General features: G+C 42.7%; 1 protein-coding gene across 1 annotated transcript; it reads right to left on the reverse strand.

Moving 5' to 3' along the window:
• Positions 1 to 2,209: 2,209 nt before the first annotated feature.
• Positions 2,210 to 9,533, reverse strand: LOC137259715 (uncharacterized). The gene is made up of 4 exons (XM_067797305.1): positions 8,457 to 9,533; positions 3,722 to 3,793; positions 3,240 to 3,326; positions 2,210 to 2,750 (listed from the first exon to the last, which is right to left on the reverse strand). Exons 1-4 carry the CDS (start codon positions 9,139 to 9,141, stop codon positions 2,350 to 2,352), a joined length of 1,245 nt encoding a protein of 414 aa, XP_067653406.1. The 5' UTR covers positions 9,142 to 9,533; the 3' UTR covers positions 2,210 to 2,349.
• Between the last annotated feature and the right edge of the window lie 8,499 nt (positions 9,534 to 18,032).

Here is an 18,032-nt window from a genome sequence, read left to right on the forward strand (position 1 = left end):
ATTCTCAATAACTCTCACACAAAATCACAATTTCTTGATGATATAAAAAAAGTGCTGCTTTGTAGCCTTAGATTTGTTTACATGCGGGGAAATGTCCTGACTTCGTCCGAGAATGGATGGTGAAATGTTTGAAAGCTTTAAATGGAAATAAAATCATCAGGTTAGTGATACGCATGATATTCAACAGAGGTCAACGGAGTATAAATTGTGTAGTTTCTTCAACGATCAAAGCGACAGAAGCGTTTGTCAGACCGAAAACGAGACGAGGCGAGCCTGGCCGCCATTTTATTGTCACACCATCCTATACCTTATATATTTAGGACATACTTCCAAATATATGTCAGAGTCGAGCACCTATGATGCCTCCCACGCACATCGGAAATATGGACAAAGCTTTTCATACTCATGAGACCTTTAAAATACGAGATATTGATTGATGAGTGCTCAATTTCCGGTTTTTCATCATGTCGCCTTATTTCTGTGATGCACCTTTCCATGTTACAGATAGTAGAGGGGTTGGATAGAACACCAGACTGGGCTTAGTTAAGGGATTGTCTGACCTGCAGTGGGCGCCAGTGCATATTACGATTGATGTCACGTGGATTTATTTGGTGACTGAATCTAAAAGGGAGGGCCCAAATCACGTTTCGAAAATTCCGGTAACACGTTGATTCAGTAAATTTGGTAGATATACTTGATAGATTTTGAAACAAGTATTAAGGACTTACAAAAGGAATGAATAGCAAAGATTTGTTCATTCCTGCTCGAACCATTCCAGTGCTTTATGACGTTGAGCAGATAGTAATCTTGACGTAATGTGCATATGACTTCTCTTGTGAATTTGTGAACGTTTGAATGACAAAGATCAAGCGTTCGATAGTGACAGCAATTTATCAGTTTAACACGTGGAAGTCGTGGTGGCTGAGCGGGCTAGGCGGCTAATTTTGTGTGCTGGGGATTAGGTGCCCGACTCTGAGGATGTGGGTTCGAATCCCGGATGGGACTGAACTAAAACATAAAAACCAACTAGAATTTGTACTTTACCAGGAAGCATGTTACATTGTTGTACATGTTTGGCAATTTGTTTGAAATGATAATCAGTTGAATAAGAGTAAATATACACTCACACTACCAAGCTACTTACGGTTAAATTGTGTATGATTGTGAATATTTTGTACATCTTTCAGATGTTTTCGCGAAAGTCATATTATTGTTACGGTGCCTTCATAGTGTCATCTGTTTTCTGTTTTCACTCTTTCTTGAACTTCCAAAGATTGAACTTAAAATGTCAAGGTAATATGTTGAAATTTCAAGGTAATATGTTGAAATTTCAAGATGTTTTAGACCCGTGAAGGTTCCGGGGAAGAATAGGCCTTCAGGAACCCGTGCTAGCCATAAGCTATGCTTGTCGTAAGAGGCGACTAACGGGTTAGGGTGGTCAGGTTCGCTGACTTGGTTGAGACATGTCATCGGTTCCCAATTGCTCAGATCGATGCTCTTGTTGTTGATCTCTGGATTGTCTGGTACAGATTCGATCATTTACAGACCGCCGCCATATAGCTGGAATATTGCTGAATTCGGTGTGAAACTTAACTCACTCACTCACTCACTCAAAATATTTTACTTGAAATTTCAGCTTATTGATCGCACTAAGATCTTGAAATATTAAGACACTATGTTGAAATTTCAACTTATTAGCTTGAAATTTTAAGTTCCTACTTGAACACAAGAACATATGCCATTGACCACTAGTAGGCTAATGTTTCAAGCTGAGTTCACACTGATATTTACACGTACAACATACAGTAAACGATGCCGCGAATAGCGAACTCTTCATGTGTCAAAATGGCAAGAGTTACGTTTTACATAATTCTTACGGTATATTTCAACAATTGGGCTTTCCCTAAATACAGCATATTAGATCATTGTGACGTCATCAGCAGTGTGACGTCACTGTCACTGTACAAATGGCGCATCGTCAGCTGGGTGAACCTCGGCTCAGTCTGAGGTCACAGAGTGCAGCAACATGTAAACAAACAGTTTGTTGTTGACTGTTTCACAATTCGTGATATTCTTTGAACAGAATTAATTAAACTAACACAGAATTATGTTAAGACGGGCGACGTATACGTACAATCACTCACCTTGACAATTTACTTACCTGATCCTGAGAGATTCCAAACACAAAACATGACAAAATGTCTGAAAATACATTCAACAACGTTTATTTATATTCAGAGAGAAAAAAGGAAATCACCTGAATTGTGAACAACGACTACATGAACGGCACACACCACATCGGTGTCAGTAACGACATGTGCTCCGTCTGTGTCTACACCAACACCGACTTCAGTGTGCACCACGTGACACCAGGAGATCCAACACTCGCTGATTTCCCCCGAGTCTCGCTATGTCGACAGCTGTCCGCCCGTAGTTGGTCCTGGCGTTGACGTCAACCACGTTCAGGTCCAGGATCAGCTTCACTATCTTCAGGTCTCCACCATCACAGGCCCAGTGAAGGACGTTGTTACCGTACCAGTCCACCAGTGACACATCAGCCCCTCTACCCACCAGGAACTCCACCACGTTCCTGTGTCCCCACCGTGCTGCCGCCATCACCGGTGTCCTGCTCCACTGTCCTCTATAGTTGATGTCAACGTGAATCGCTGCCAGGATCCGCTTCACTCTCTCCAGGTCACCGTCCTTGCTGGCGTCGTAGAGGTCGCGGCCTGTTGTTGGTGATGGCGTCGCTGCAACACAAAGTAGACAATGCACACCAGACATCTTTGTCTCACACCTACAATGTTGTCATCAAGTTGACACGTTACTCGGTCATTGCTACAATATTTAAACAATTCCACCATGGCTGACAACAATCCGACATGACGGGAATGTCAACATGTGGTTTCTGGAATTAAAGATGGCGTGTTTAACACATAACTTTGTGTTGGAACCAGAAGTTGTAGCATTATCTTGTATTCGGCTGGACAGTTTTAATGTGTGTTGAATTTCACAAGTTGATAATGTCGGTACAATTGTTGTTTGGTCTTACGTGTAGCAAGATATAACGTTGATTTGTGTCACAGTGTTTTGTTTGTTGTTTAACGCCACACTCTGAAGTTTTCCAGTTGTCTGATGGCGACCTCAGCATAAATATCTTGTTCATGAAATCCTGTGATTGACAACATGAACGTTGATCGACATCACTGAGCTTCCTGCCTGTTGGGTTTCCCACCTACCATGTGCATCAGAGTCTTGTGTCGTCACTGGCGCTGCTGAAACTGTGCTGCTCGGTGTCAGATCCTCACTTGTGTCAGTCGTGGAGGCTGAAACAGGGAATATGAGGTTCAGAAAACTAATCATAGCACATAGGTATTTCTACTACTGACCTCAGTTTTCGCCTTTCCAGATATGTTGTGTCTTTCAATACTAAGTGTGATTAAATTCTAAACATATATCTAATGGAAGAAGTATTTAATACACATCGTTCAATTTGACTGCGAAAGCTCTCCATCGAGATTCCGCGTCTATGCATGAGAAAACACTTCCTAAACGTAGTTTTTACAGTTGAAAATCATGTGATTGATAACATGAACGTCCATCGATACTACAGGTGAGACTCATCCCTCAAGTCAGAATCTCCACGGGTATATACATTAGGGTTGTAAGTGCTGGTGGAGTTAAGGACTGAGCCTCCTGTCTGCTGGGTTTTCCCACCTACCATGTCGATCAGAGCCTTGTGTCGACACTGTCACTTGCGGAGCCGTGTTACTCGGACTCGGTTCAGTCGAGGCTGAAACAGGAAATGTTCAGAAAACGTTCTCAGTTTTCTCTTTCCACAAATGTTTTGTCTTTTAACATTTTGTGTGAATAACTTCCAAATACATCTGTCATAGCAGGGGCATTAAATATATTACGGTTTGCTTCTGATGGTTTCTGTTACCTGCATCTTCAGCTGGACCGCGTGCCAGTGCCCGAAACAAAGAGAACTTTCAGAATTCATTTTAATAGTTTGAATCTGAAAATGTAGCACGCGGTACACTGACTGTGTCCTACTAACTGAGATGCGGCTGTTTTGGCAAATGTAGTAAATGAAAACACTGAATGAATACAAATATAGATTGTTATTTTGTTTTGAAATATATATACATCAACAATAGCGAAACAAACGAAAACATCTACACCTGTACCTATTCATAATTCCTCTTCATGGAATGACTACTTTTATTAACCGTTGCTGAAACTCAACGATGCCTTTCCTTCACATATTGATACAAAATGCATAAATTAGTCACTACATAGTAAAACAACAGCAAACGACACGAGCCAGTGACAATGCAGTTTCAACACTTGACTTGACATTTATACAACAAACTTTAAATCTAGTGTCGGGTAAACTCTGTTAAGCACACACAAAATGTGAGAATACCCAGCGGTGGCGACAATGCAATTCTCACACAATTTCACAGTACTGTCTGAGGGGGAGCTGACACAACCGTACTTGTTACTGGAAGCAATGAGCTTTGACAAACATAGTATACACGTGGCACTGTGTAGTGGAAAAGATCGAAATATCGAAATATCGACTCTCTGAGTGATTAACATTCTGTCTGTTTCAACAAGAAATCACGATAATATAGCATATGCGCACTTTCATAATCTACATTCCACGGCGTGTTTTTAAGATGTTGTAGAAATGCATGTGTTCCACTCACAGATTTAATGTTAAAATGCACGTTTAACCCGCTGCATGCCGAATATTTTTTTCCAGGCGCACATTTTCGTAAGGTTTGAAAAGTGAAAAACGTTCTCCGAGAATTGCGCTGGCATGGTCCTTGATCTGTGTACGGCTGTAGAATTACACACAAATGTAGAATATTTAATTTCCTGTCCGTTGGTATAAAAATAACTGCGACTACCTCGGAGGTTTTAAAAATAGACACTTGACATGACAGATTTAAAATAATCTCACAAAGTCTTCATCCGTGAGAGTTCTAAGTGGTTTCAGGTCAAAGGATAACACTTGCACATAATTTGATCAGTTATGTTATAACACGTCTACCAGGTGAAACGCTGCGTTATTTACCTTGACCTTCCTTCATCCCCGTCTGTGACAGGGTAAACAAACGTCTGTGTGTAAACATCTTTTGAAGCAAACACTGTTCCCACAATATTCATATTGCTTTACAGCTGTCGTACAATATACATTTACGCTATTTCACATAGTTTCCCAAATCAGTTTAAAGTCAGAAAAATGAGAACTTACCCACTAATAACGCCCTAGCACGTCGACGCGTCTCCCGTTAGTGTACTGCCTTGACTGGCGACGCCAAAAACTCAAAGCTACTCGTATAAGCTATGACGTCATTGTGACGTGTCAGGTTGGGAGCATGTTGGCGCTCAACTGCTTGTACTGATCAAAGAGGTATATCCACATCTTTGTATTGATCAACAACTCCGTGTGGAAATATTTCTAACCGACCCGTGTTTGCCTCAGGTTTTGTCAGATGAAAGCAACATATCACAACAAATGCTGTACGTCCTATGGCATGACATGGACAACTATTGTATAAACATGTCGTCTACTTTCCTAAACCAGTAATTCACCAATTGTTCACAAGACTCCCAGTACCTGTTTACAAAAGCATAAATGCCCCCTTTCAATACACGTTGTGTGTGCATGTCATGAGACGTTAGATCCTTAGATGTAAATGGCTGCCATCAGTCTGTCAAACAAGCACATTGACGTTCTTACATTGAGCCCATAACACTGACATATAATCTTGAGAGACAAGGTGTGGTTTTCCGATCCTGAAGAGCTTAGTGTAGACTGCAGGTATCCCCGGAATGAGGACAGTTTTATGTTGTTAAGTTGGATATCAATAAGGACTGCCTTGATTCTTCATCGCCTCACCTTATAGAACGTCAGTCAAAGAAGATATTCCCCAACCCAGTCTAGGTGTGAAATACATATTGAAATATTTATGTTCAGATACCGTATCCATAAGTTGTCCACCTATTCAGAATACCACGGCCTTAATCAGTTGTCTGTTAATGTCACGCCATGAATATTGCGTGATGAAAGTAAAACACCGTTTAGTGACTTTAACCTGCACATCACTATCACCCAATAGCTAGTGTTTTTAACACGGTGATATGTTTCAGAAGATTCCAGAATCTATACATCTGATCATAATGATGCAAACACAAAAAGTGCGGCGTTCAGTTGACTGGGTCTGACATAAAGCCTTAACAGGTCGAGTCTTGGCGAGAGGGTATAGACGATTTTACTGAAAGCAAATTAAAATACTGGGAACAGGAGTACTAATTTGGTCGTGGAAGTGGCATTACCTATTAACCCAGAGTTGACAAGCCCTTGTAAGCCCTATGTTGGCATCACTTGTTAACCCAGGGTTGACATGCCTTTGTAAGTCCTATGTTGGCATCATCTGTTAACCCAGGGTTGACATGCCTTTGTAAGTCCTATGTTGGCATCATCTGTTAACCCAGGGTTGACATGCCTTTGTAAGTCCTATGTTGGCATCATCTGTTAACCCAGGGTTGACATGCCTTTGTAAGTCCTATGTTGGTATCATCTGTTAACCCAGGGTTGACAAGCCTTTGTAAGTCCTATGTTGGCATCATCTGTTAACCCAGGGTTGACATGCCTTTGTAAGTCCTATGTTGGCATCATCTGTTAACCCAGGGTTGACATGCCTTTGTAAGCCCTATGTTGGCATCATCTGTTAACCCAGGGTTGACATGCCTTTGTAAGTCCTATGTTGGCATCATCTGTTAACCCAGGGTTGACATGCCTTTGTAAGCCCTATGTTGGCATCATCTGTTAACCCAGGGTTGACATGCCTTTGTAAGACCTATGTTGGCATCATCTGTTAACCCAGGGTTGAGATACCTTCGTAAGCCCTATGTTGGTATCATCTGTTAACTGAGAGTTGACATGCCTTTGTAAGCCCTATGTTGGCATCATCTGTTAACCCAGGGTTGACAAGCCTTTGTAAGCCCTATGTTGGCATCATCTGTTAACCCAGGCTTGACAAGCCTTTGTAAGCCCTATGTTGGCATCATCTGTTAACCCAGGGTTGACAAGCCTTCGTAAGCCCTATGTTGGCATCATCTGTTAACCCAGGGTTGACATGCCTTTGTAAGTCCTATGTTGGCATCATCTGTTAACCCAGGGTTGACAAGCCTTCGTAAGTCCTATGTTGGCATCATCTGTTAACCCAGGGTTGACATGCCTTTGTAAGTCCTATGTTGGCATCATCTGTTAACCCAGGGTTGACAAGCCTTTGTAAGTCCTATGTTGGCATCATCTGTTAACCCAGGGTTGACATGCCTTTGTAAGTCCTATGTTGGCATCATCTGTTAACCCAGGGTTGACATGCCTTTGTAAGTCCTATGTTGGCATCATCTGTTAACCCAGGGTTGACAAGCCTTTGTAAGTCCTATGTTGGTATCATCTGTTAACCCAGGGTTGACATGCCTTTGTAAGTCCTATGTTGGCATCATCTGTTAACCCAGGGTTGACATGCCTTTGTAAGTCCTATGTTGGCATCATCTGTTAACCCAGGGTTGACAAGCCTTCGTAAGCCCTATGTTGGCATCATCTGTTAACCCAGGGTTGACATGCCTTTGTAAGTCCTATGTTGGCATCATCTGTTAACCCAGGGTTGACATGCCTTTGTAAGCCCTATGTTGGCATCATCTGTTAACCCAGGGTTGAGATACCTTCGTAAGCCCTATGTTGGTATCATCTGTTAACTGAGAGTTGACATGCCTTTGTAAGCGCCAAATAACCCAAAGGTTACATGCTGTGTAAGCAGCATTTTGGCTTTACCTGAAGTTAACATGCCGTGTAAGCCCTCTGTTGACACTACCTGTTTACCCTCTGTGCACATGCCCTCCAGGCCCTATGTTTTGGACATGTCCAATAAAACCTATTCAGGATATGCGCCGCTGGCATATCCTGGTGTTCAACTTATGTTCAAATGTCCAACACAATCTCGGTTGAGATAAGCATTAAATGTACACATACCCAATAAACTATTTGTCCAATCAACATTTGATTTCCATGCCCAGGGTGCATGAGCAAAGGATATATGATTCCTTTCTCAGTCCCCCCTATCGTGATATGTCATGTGAACCCGATATTGACATGTCCTGTAAGAACATCGCTTGTGCGTTCACATTTGATTGATCAGTCAGGAATTGAAATAATGGTAGTTTTGAAACTACATGTTCGGAATGAACGTTTCCCACCAAACACATAGAACGTTAACCTCTCACATATTGTTGCAAAAACGGAAGAAACGTATGAAGTATGAGTGTGAATACACTGGCTAAATCATAGCGAAATGATAATGTTATGATGTTGTCCATCGGCTGGAATGCCAAGAGAGAAAGTTAATTAAGCTACTAATCGTTGTTAAAGCTCTCACCTGCTGTAGTTCTAGGATGGGCAGAGGTTCTGGCATCACGCAGGTCAGCGGCAGTCTGATTCAGCTGCAGCTGTAAAGCCCGGATGTTTCTGGTCAACCTGCCCCGTAGCTTTCGAAAACTATTTCTGTAATTGTCTCGTTCCCGTTGTACTTGTTTCAGCTGTTGTGCCAGGGCTTTAACTTGTGTCTTCGTGTTATGCACATTGACTTTCAGACTTTGAACTTCATCGAGAACATGTCCGCTGATGATGTTCCCGATAAAGTCTTCTTCCAGGATGTCGGCCATGGCTTGTTGGACTAGACTCTTTATTAAGGGAGGCACGAATGTTCTGGTCAGTGCTTCTTTTAGTGTCATCTCCAACTCTTCAAAGTTCTCCACACTTTTCAGTCTCAATCGACCGATTTCAATTTCGTTCTGTCTGACACGTTTAGCTAATGTCGTACGCCTGGCCAATGTTTCACGCCTGGGAGCAGCCTGTACGTTGCTGACAGCAGACACCAGCAGACTGAACAATATAAAAGTTGATGCCTTCATCGTGTAAAGAACGCAGATAGGAAGATGACTGCCTCGCCGCCAGGTGCAGGGTTTTAATATAGCCCGACTCAAGTGTTTGGCAGAACGCCAGTTCAGGTCAACACATACTCCACCAGTAATGAGCGTACACGTGGCATCAACAACCCACATGGATACCTACCTGAGAATATCTGGATGGATATCCAGTGTCACGTACCCAGCAATCACAACACTGACTGGTGTATTGTCACTCTTAAAGTAACATCAAATATGTTATAACGCGAGTGAAGTACAGATTCTAGTACTTTTACTGGGCCGAGTCCAGTTTGCAGAAAGGTGGAAATTTAATACCATTAAGTTTCTTTAATGAAAGCAACGAAACATCTTTATCCACAAGAAATCTCTGCCAAGACGAGGTCGATTGCATGAGTCAACTACATCACAAGCTCGTGTTTAGGAATCCATATCAGCGTTGACACCAGGTGTTCAGGAGACGGTGAGTGCATCCTGGCCCATCGGTTCCATTCGTCATAAACACATGCAGGAGCAAGTCCGTTGTCCAGCTGAGAAGAGATGGGGAACTTTTAGGACAAGTCAAATTGGAGATTGCATCGAACACCTTGTTTGAACCTTTCATAGCCCTACTTAGGAATGAACACAAGTGTAGTAGAATACTGGAGTTTTAACAATAAGCCTACACCAGTGATGATTCCAGTGTATAGCTCCTGTACTCAGCAGCAGGTTGAAGCTCTTTTACATGCCGAGGGTCTGAATGGTATCTCTACTGTTGTCCGGTAATACTTGCTATTTACAGCTACTCTGATGTCAACACAACATCAATGGGTTACTTCTCTACCGCTGCATTACTCAGTTACGCAAAACTAAATTGCTTTACTTACCACGAAGTATCACTCACTCACTCACTACTTAGTTGTTGCTTTACTCACTCACTACCAAAATGCAGCTTAGCTCACTCACTACCAGAAAGCTGCTTTACTCACTAACTACTGAGTTCAAACATAGTGTTACTCACTCACTCACTCAACGCCGTATTGTTCACTTACATATTAAACACAGCATTACTAAGTTCCAACACAGTGTCACTCACTCATGTTTTCCTTAGCGCTGCATTGTTCACTTGTCATCTAACACAACGTCACTGATTAACTTCCTCGAGGCTGTACGGATTATTTTCTAACATCTCTATAACTGCCCAAACGCTTTATTGCTCACTAACTGAAAACATAGCATAACACACGCAACGTAGTTAGAATTTCTCACTGAACACTTCGTTATTCACCTACTCTTTCACTAAAACTTCTGTACACTCAAAACACAGCATCGCTGTCTCACGCCTTCAACACTGCATTACGCAGTCACTTCATCAGCAGCCGTCTCACATTCTTAAACACAAAATTAGTCCAATCGTTAACGCTGCGGACCTCACTCACTCACTCACTCACGTCATTACATATTAAAAACACAACATTACACTTTCAGTCTAGAGATTGTTCTGTAATCTAAGCTGGGCCACTGATCGAGTCTACATGGTGTCGAGGTCATACGAGATAAATATGTACAGTGTTTCAACAACAACATATTATTGAGCACTCACGCTGTTTCTAAAGGCTGCATGACAGATATAATGTGACAAGCGATACGTGCTGATATACTTGTGTTGGCAAATCGCACGTTTCTCCACTTGAGCTTTGAACAAAATCGCCTTCATGCTCTCTTTAGATTTAAATCGCTTATCCGTGCCATCCTTCTTGTGTTCGGGAGGTCGGAGTCCAAATTTACATGTATTCATACTGGTTATGTGACAGGAGTTTAGCACTAACTGTAAGCGTTTGACTTGTAAACTGTTAAACAATTACTGAGGACTGGCGTGCCAGACCTGAGGTTGAAATTGTGTTGAACACTACCTATGAATGATGAGTCTTGAGACTGAACTGTAAATTTATTAACAATCACTGCGTATTGTACATGAAATAGAGAATGAATGCTGACTGACTGAGTTTGATCTTACGTCGCTTTTAGCAGTATTCCAGCAACATCGCGGTGGGGAAACACTGTACCCATGTAGGGATTCGAACCCAGGGCTTTGGCGTGACGAGTCAACGCTTTAAGAACTAGGCTACCCCACAACCCCGAGAATGAATGAATGAGTGAGTGAGTGAGTAAGTGGTTTTCTTCCATATTTAGATATATTCCAACCATATCAGGGCGCGAGAAACCAGAAATTTTCTTTATATATTGTTTTTATATGGGGAATCGAATGAGGGTCTTAGGCATGAGGAGTGAACACTTTAATCACTGGGCTACCCCACGGCCCCCAAATAGAAAATGAAAGTCTGTTCTGATCCCGTGACTTCGAATGGGATTAGAAAACTTTTATCTAATACAGAAACGCCCCTTACAATTAAGAAGTTCTGTCGTTACAGATCGTTTTAGATTTTTTCATCAATATGCACAACATGCAGATAAATTTGAATTTACCCTTTCAACATGGTGTATGGACAAATTCGTCTAATTTATCACATACACCATGTTGCTTTACTCCTTTACTCCTAGGTCAGGACAAGTGGTTATGTCAGGGCAAGCGATTAGGTCAGGACAAGTGATTAGGTCAGGACAAGTGATTACGTCATTACAAGTGATTAGGTCAGGAGAAGTGATTAGGTCAGGGTAAGTGATTAGGTCAGGACAAGTGATTAGGTCAGCGCAAGTGATTATGTCAGGACAAGTGATTATGTCAGGGTAAGTGATTAGGTCAGGAAAAGTGATTATGTGAGGACAAGTGTTTATGTCAAAGCAAGTGATTAGGTCAGGGCAAGTGATTACGTCAGGACAAGTGATTAGTTCAGGACAAGTGACTACGTCAGGACTGGTGATTATGTCAGGACAAGTGATTACGTCAGGGATGGTGATTATGTCAGGACAAGTGATTATGTCAGAGGAAGTAGTGTTGTCAGGGTAAGTGGTTATGCCAGGACAAGTGGTTACGTCAGGACAAAGGATTACGTCAGGGCAAGTGATTAGGTCAGGACAAGTGATTTTGACAGGGCAAGTGATTAGGTCAGGACAAGTGATTAGGTCAGGGCAAGTGATTTTGACAGGACAAATGAGTAGGTCAGGACAAGTGATTAGGTCAGGGCAAGTGATTACGTCAGGACAAGTGATTGGGTCAGGAGAAGTGATTTGGTCAGGATAAGTGATTATGTCAGGACAAGTGATTAGATCAGGGCAAGTGATTAGGTGAGGGAAGTGATTATTTCAGGACAAATGATTATGTCAGGGCAAGTGATTATGTCAGGACAAATGATTAGGTCAGGAGAAGTGATTAGGTCAGTTCAAGTGAATAGGTCAGGACAAGTGATTTTGTCAGGGCAAGTGATTAGGTCAGGATAAGTGATTATGTCAGGGCAAGTGATTATGTCAGGACAAATGATTAGGTCAGGACAAGTGATTAGGTCAGGGCAAGTGATTATGTCAGGACAAGTGATTACGTCAGGGCTCGTGATTATGTCAGGAGAAGTGATTATGTCAGAGGAAGTAGTGATGTCAGGGCAAGTGGTTTTGTCAGGACAAGTGGCTACGTCAGGGCAAGTGATTAGGTGAGGACAAGGGATTAGGTCAGGACAAGTGATTACGTCAGGACAAGTGATTAGGTCAGGAGAAGTGATTTGGTCAGGACAAGTGATTTCGTCAGGACAAGTGGTTATGTCAGGACAAGTGATTATGTCAGGACTGGTGATTAGGTCAGGACAAGTGATTATGTCAGGACAAGTGATTATGTCAGGGTAAGTGGTTAGGTCAGGACAAGTGATTATGTCAGGGCAAGTGATTAGGTCAGGACAAGTGATTACGTCACTACAAATGATTAGGTCAGGAGAAGTGATTAGGTCAGGACAAGTGGTTATGTCATTACAAGTGACTAGGTCAGGGTAAGTGATTAGGTCAGGACAAGTGATTATGTGAGGGCAAGTGATTATGTCAGGACAAGTGATTACGTCAGGGCAAGTGATTAGGTCAGGACAAGTGATTAGGTCAGCGCAAGTGATTATGTCAGGACAAGTGATTAGGTCAGGGTAAGTGATTAGGTCACAAAAAGTGATTATGTGACGACAAGTGATTATGTCAGGGCAAGTGATTAGGTCAGGGCAAGTGATTACGTCAGGACAAGTGATTAGTTCAGGACAAGTGATTACGTCAGGAATGGTGATTATGTCAGGACAAGTGACTACGTCAGGGCTGGTGATTATGTCAGGACAAGTGATTTTGTCAGGACAAGTGATTATGTGAGGACAAGTGGTTACGTGAAGACAAGTGATTAGGTCAGGAAAAGTGATTAGGTCAGGAAAAGTGATTTGGTCAGGACAAGTGATTTGGTCAGGACAAGTGATTAGGTCAGGACAAGTGGTTATGTCAGGACAAGTGATTAGGTCAGGGCAAGTCAGTAGGTCAGGACAAGTGATTAGGTCAGGACAAGTGATTAGGTCAGGACAAGTGACTAGGTCAGGACAAGTGATTAGGTCAGGGCAAGTGATTACGTCAGGGCAAGTGATTTCGTCAGGAGAAGTGATTAGTTCAGGACAAGTGATTACGTCAGGACTGGTGATTATGCCAGGACAAGTAATTACGTCAGGGCTGGTGATTATGTCAGGAGAAGTGATTAAGTCAGAGGAAGTAGTGATGTCAGGGCAATTGGTTTTGTCAGGACAAGTGATTACGTCAGGGCAAGTGATTAGGTGAGGACAAGTGATTACGTCAGGACAAGTGATTTGGTCAGGAGAAGTGATTTGGTCAGGACAAGTGATTGGGTCAGGACAAGTGGCTATGTCAGAACATGTGATTAGGTCAGGACAAGTGATTATGTCAGGACAAGTGGTTACGTCAAGACAAGTGATTAGGTCAGGACAAGTGATTAGGTCAGGAAAAGTGATTTGGTCAGGACAAGTGATTACTTGAGGACAAGTGATTAGGTCAGGGCAAGTGATTAGGTCAGGACAAGTGATTAGGTCAGCGCAAGTGATTTTGTCAGGACAAATAATTATGTCAGGGTAAGTGATTAGGTCACAAAAAGTGATTATGTGAAGACAAGTGATTGGGTCAGGGCAAGTGATTAGGTCAGGACAAGTGATTAGGTCAGGAAAAGTGATTTGGTCAGGACAAGTGATTAGGTGAGGACAAGTGGTTTTGTCAGGACAAGTCATTAGGTCAGGGCAAGTGATTAGGTGAGGACAAGTGATTATGTCAGGGCAAGTGATTAGGTCAGGACAAGTGATTAGGTCAGGACAAGTGATTAGGTCAGGCCAAGTGATTACGTCAGGGCAAGTGATTACGTCAGGACAAGTGATTAGTTCAGGACAAGTGATTACGTCAGGACTGGTGATTTTGCCAGGACAAGTGATTACGTCAGGGCTGGTGATTATGTAAGGACAAGTGATTAGGTCAGGAAAAGTGATTTGGTCAGGACAAGTGATTAGGTGAGGACAAGTGATTAGGTCAGGGCAAGTGATTAGGTCAGGACAAGTGATTAGGTCAGCGCAAGTGATTATGTCAGGACAAGTGATTATGTCAGGGTAAGTGATTAGGTCACAAAAAGTGATTATGTGAGGACAAGTGATTGGGTCAGGGCAAGTGATTATTTCAGGACAAGTGGTTTCGTCAAGACAAGTGATTAGGTCAGGACAAGTGATTACGTCAGGAAAAGTGATTTGGTCAGGACAAGTGATTAGGTGAGGACAAGTGGTTTTGTCAGGACAAGTCATAAGGTCAGGGCAAGTGATTAGGTGAGGACAAGTGATTATGTCAGGGCAAGTGATTAGGTCAGGACAAGTGTCAGGACAAGTGATTAGGTCAGGCCAAGTGATTACGTCAGGGCAAGTGATTACGTCAGGACAAGGGATTAGTTCAGGACAAGTGATTACGTCAGGACTGGTGATTATGCCAGGACAAGTGATTACGTCAGGGCTGGTGATTATGTAAGGACAAGTGATTAAGTCAGAGGAAGTAGTGATGTCAGGGCAAGTGGTTATGTCAGGACAAGTGATTACGTCAGGGCAAGTGATTAGTTCAGGACAAGTGATTAGGTCAGGACAAGTGATTACGTCAGGACAAGTGATTAGGTCAGGAGAAGTGATTTGGTCAGGACAAGTGATTGGGTCAGGACAAGTGGCTATGTCAGAACATGTGACTAGGTCAGGGCAAGTGATTAGGTCAGGACAAGTGATAATGTCAGGGTAAGTGATTAGGTCATTACAAGTGATTAGGTCAGGACTAGTGATTATATCAGGGCAAGTGATTACGTCAGGACAAGTGATTATTTCAGGACAAGTGATTACGTAAGGACTGGTGATTATGCCAGGACAAGTGATTACGTTAGAGTTGGTGATTATGTCAGGACAAGTGATTAAGTCAGAGGAAGTAGTGATGTCAGGGCAAGTGGTGTATGTCAGGACAAGTGGTTTCTTCAGGGCAAGTGATTGGGTGAGGACAAGTGATTAGGTCAGGACAAGTGATCAAGTCAGGGAAAGTGATTAGGTCAGGAGAAGTGATTATGGCAGGAGAAGTGATTATATGAGGACAAGTGATTTTGTCAGGACAAGTGATTTTGTCAGGACAAGTGATTTTGTCAGGGCAAGTGATTAGGTCAGTTCAAGTGATTATGTCAGGGCAAGTGATTATGTCAGGACAAGTGATTAGGTCAGGACAAGTGATTACGTCATTACAAGTCACTTCGTCAGGAGAAGTGATTTGGTCAGGACAAGTGATTAGGTCAGGACAAATGGTTATGTCAGGACAAGTGATTAGGTCAGGGTAAGTGATTTGGTCAGGACAAGTGATTTGGTCAGGACAAGTGATTAGGTCAGGACAAGTGGTTATGTCAGGACAAGTGATTTGGTCAGGGCAAGTCAATAGGTCAGGACAAGTGATTAGGTCAGGACAAGTGATTAGGTCAGGACAAGTGACTAGGTCAGGACAAGTGATTAGGTCAGGGCAAGTGATTACGTCAGGGCAGGTGATTTCGTCGGGAGAAGTGATTAGTTCAGGACAAGTGATTACGTCAGGACTGGTGATTATGCCAGGACAAGTGATTACGTCAGGGCTGGTGATTATGTAAGGACAAGTGATTAAGTCAGAGGAAGTAGTGATGTCAGGGCAAGTGGTTATGTCAGGACAAGTGATTACGTCAGGGCAAGTGATTAGTTGAGGACAAGTGATTAGGTCAGGACAAGTGATTACGTCAGGACAAGTGATTAGGTCAGGAGAAGTGATTTGGTCAGGACAAGTGATTGGGTCAGGACAAGTGGCTATGTCAGAACATGTGACTAGGTCAGGGCAAGTGATTAGGTCAGGACAAGTGATTATGTCAGGGTAAGTGATTAGGTCATTACAAGTGATTAGGTCAGGACTAGTGATTATATCAGGGCAAGTGATTACGTCAGGACAAGTGATTATTTCAGGACAAGTGAATACGTAAGGACTGGTGATTATGCCAGGACAAGTGATTACGTTAGAGTTGGTGATTTTGTCAGGACAAGTGATTAAGTCAGAGGAAGTAGTGATGTCAGGGCAAGTGGTGTATGTCAGGACAAGTGGTTTCTTCAGGGCAAGTGATTGGGTGAGGACAAGTGATTACGTCAGGACAAGTGATTTGGTCAGGAGAAGTGATTTGGTCAGGACAAGTGATTGGGTCAGGACAAGTGGCTATGTCAGAACATGTGATTAGGTCAGGGCAAGTGATTAGGTCAGGACAAGTGATTATGTCAGGACAAGTGATTATGTGAGGACAAGTGGTTACGTCAAGACAAGTGATTAGGTCAGGACAAGTGATTAGGTCAGGACAAGTGATTTGGTCAGGACAAGTGATTAGGTGAGGACAAGTGGTTTTGTCAGGACAAGTCATTAGGTCAGGGCAAGTCACTAGGTGAGGACAAGTGATTATGTCAGGGCAAGTGATTAGGTCAGGGCAAGTGATTAGGTCAGGACAAGTGATTAGGTCAGGCCAAGTGATTACGTCAGGGCAAGTGATTACGTCAGGACAAGTGATTAGTTCAGGACAAGTGATTACGTCAGGACTGGTGATTATGCCAGGACAAGTGATTCCGTCAGGGCTGGTGATTATGTAAGGACAAGTGATTAAGTCAGAGGAAGTAGTGATGTCAGGACAAGTGGTTATGTCAGGACAAGTGATTTCGTCAGGGCAAGTGATTAGTTCAGGACAAGTGATTAGGTCAGGACAAGTGATTACGTCAGGACAAGTGATTAGGTCAGGAGAAGTGATTTGGTCAGGACAAGTGATTGGGTCAGGACAAGTGGCTATGTCAGAACATGTGATTAGGTCAAGGCAAGTGATTTGGTCAGGACAAGTGATTATGTCAGGGTAAGTGATTAGGTCAGGACAAGTGATTATGTCAGGGTAAGTGATTAGGTCATTACAAGTGATTAGGTCAGGACTAGTGATTTTATCAGGGCAAGTGATTACGTCAGGACAAGTGATTATTTCAGGACAAGTGATTACGTAAGGACTGGTGATTATGCCAGGACAAGTGATTACGTTAGAGTTGGTGATTATGTCAGGACAAGTGATTAAGTCAGAGGAAGTAGTGATGTCAGGGCAAGTGGTGTATGTCAGGACAAGTGGTTTCTTCAGGGCAAGTGATTGGGTGAGGACAAGTGATTAGGTCAGGACAAGTGATCAAGTCAGGGAAAGTGATTAGGTCAGGAGAAGTGATTATGGCAGGAGAAGTGATTATATGAGGACAAGTGATTTTGTCAGGACAAGTGATTTTGTCAGGACAAGTGATTTTGTCAGGGCAAGTGATTAGGTCAGCTCAAGTGATTATGTCAGGGCAAGTGATTATGTCAGGACAAGTGATTAGGTCAGGACAAGTGATTACGTCATTACAAGTCACTTCGTCAGGAGAAGTGATTTGGTCAGGACAAGTGATTAGGTCAGGACAAATGGTTATGTCAGGACAAGTGATTAGGTCAGGGTAAGTGATTTGGTCAGGACAAGTGATTTGGTCAGGACAAGTGATTAGGTCAGGACAAGT

This window comes from Haliotis asinina, chromosome 13 (genome assembly GCF_037392515.1).
Source record: "Haliotis asinina isolate JCU_RB_2024 chromosome 13, JCU_Hal_asi_v2, whole genome shotgun sequence".
NCBI classification, from domain to species: domain Eukaryota; kingdom Metazoa; phylum Mollusca; class Gastropoda; order Lepetellida; family Haliotidae; genus Haliotis; species Haliotis asinina.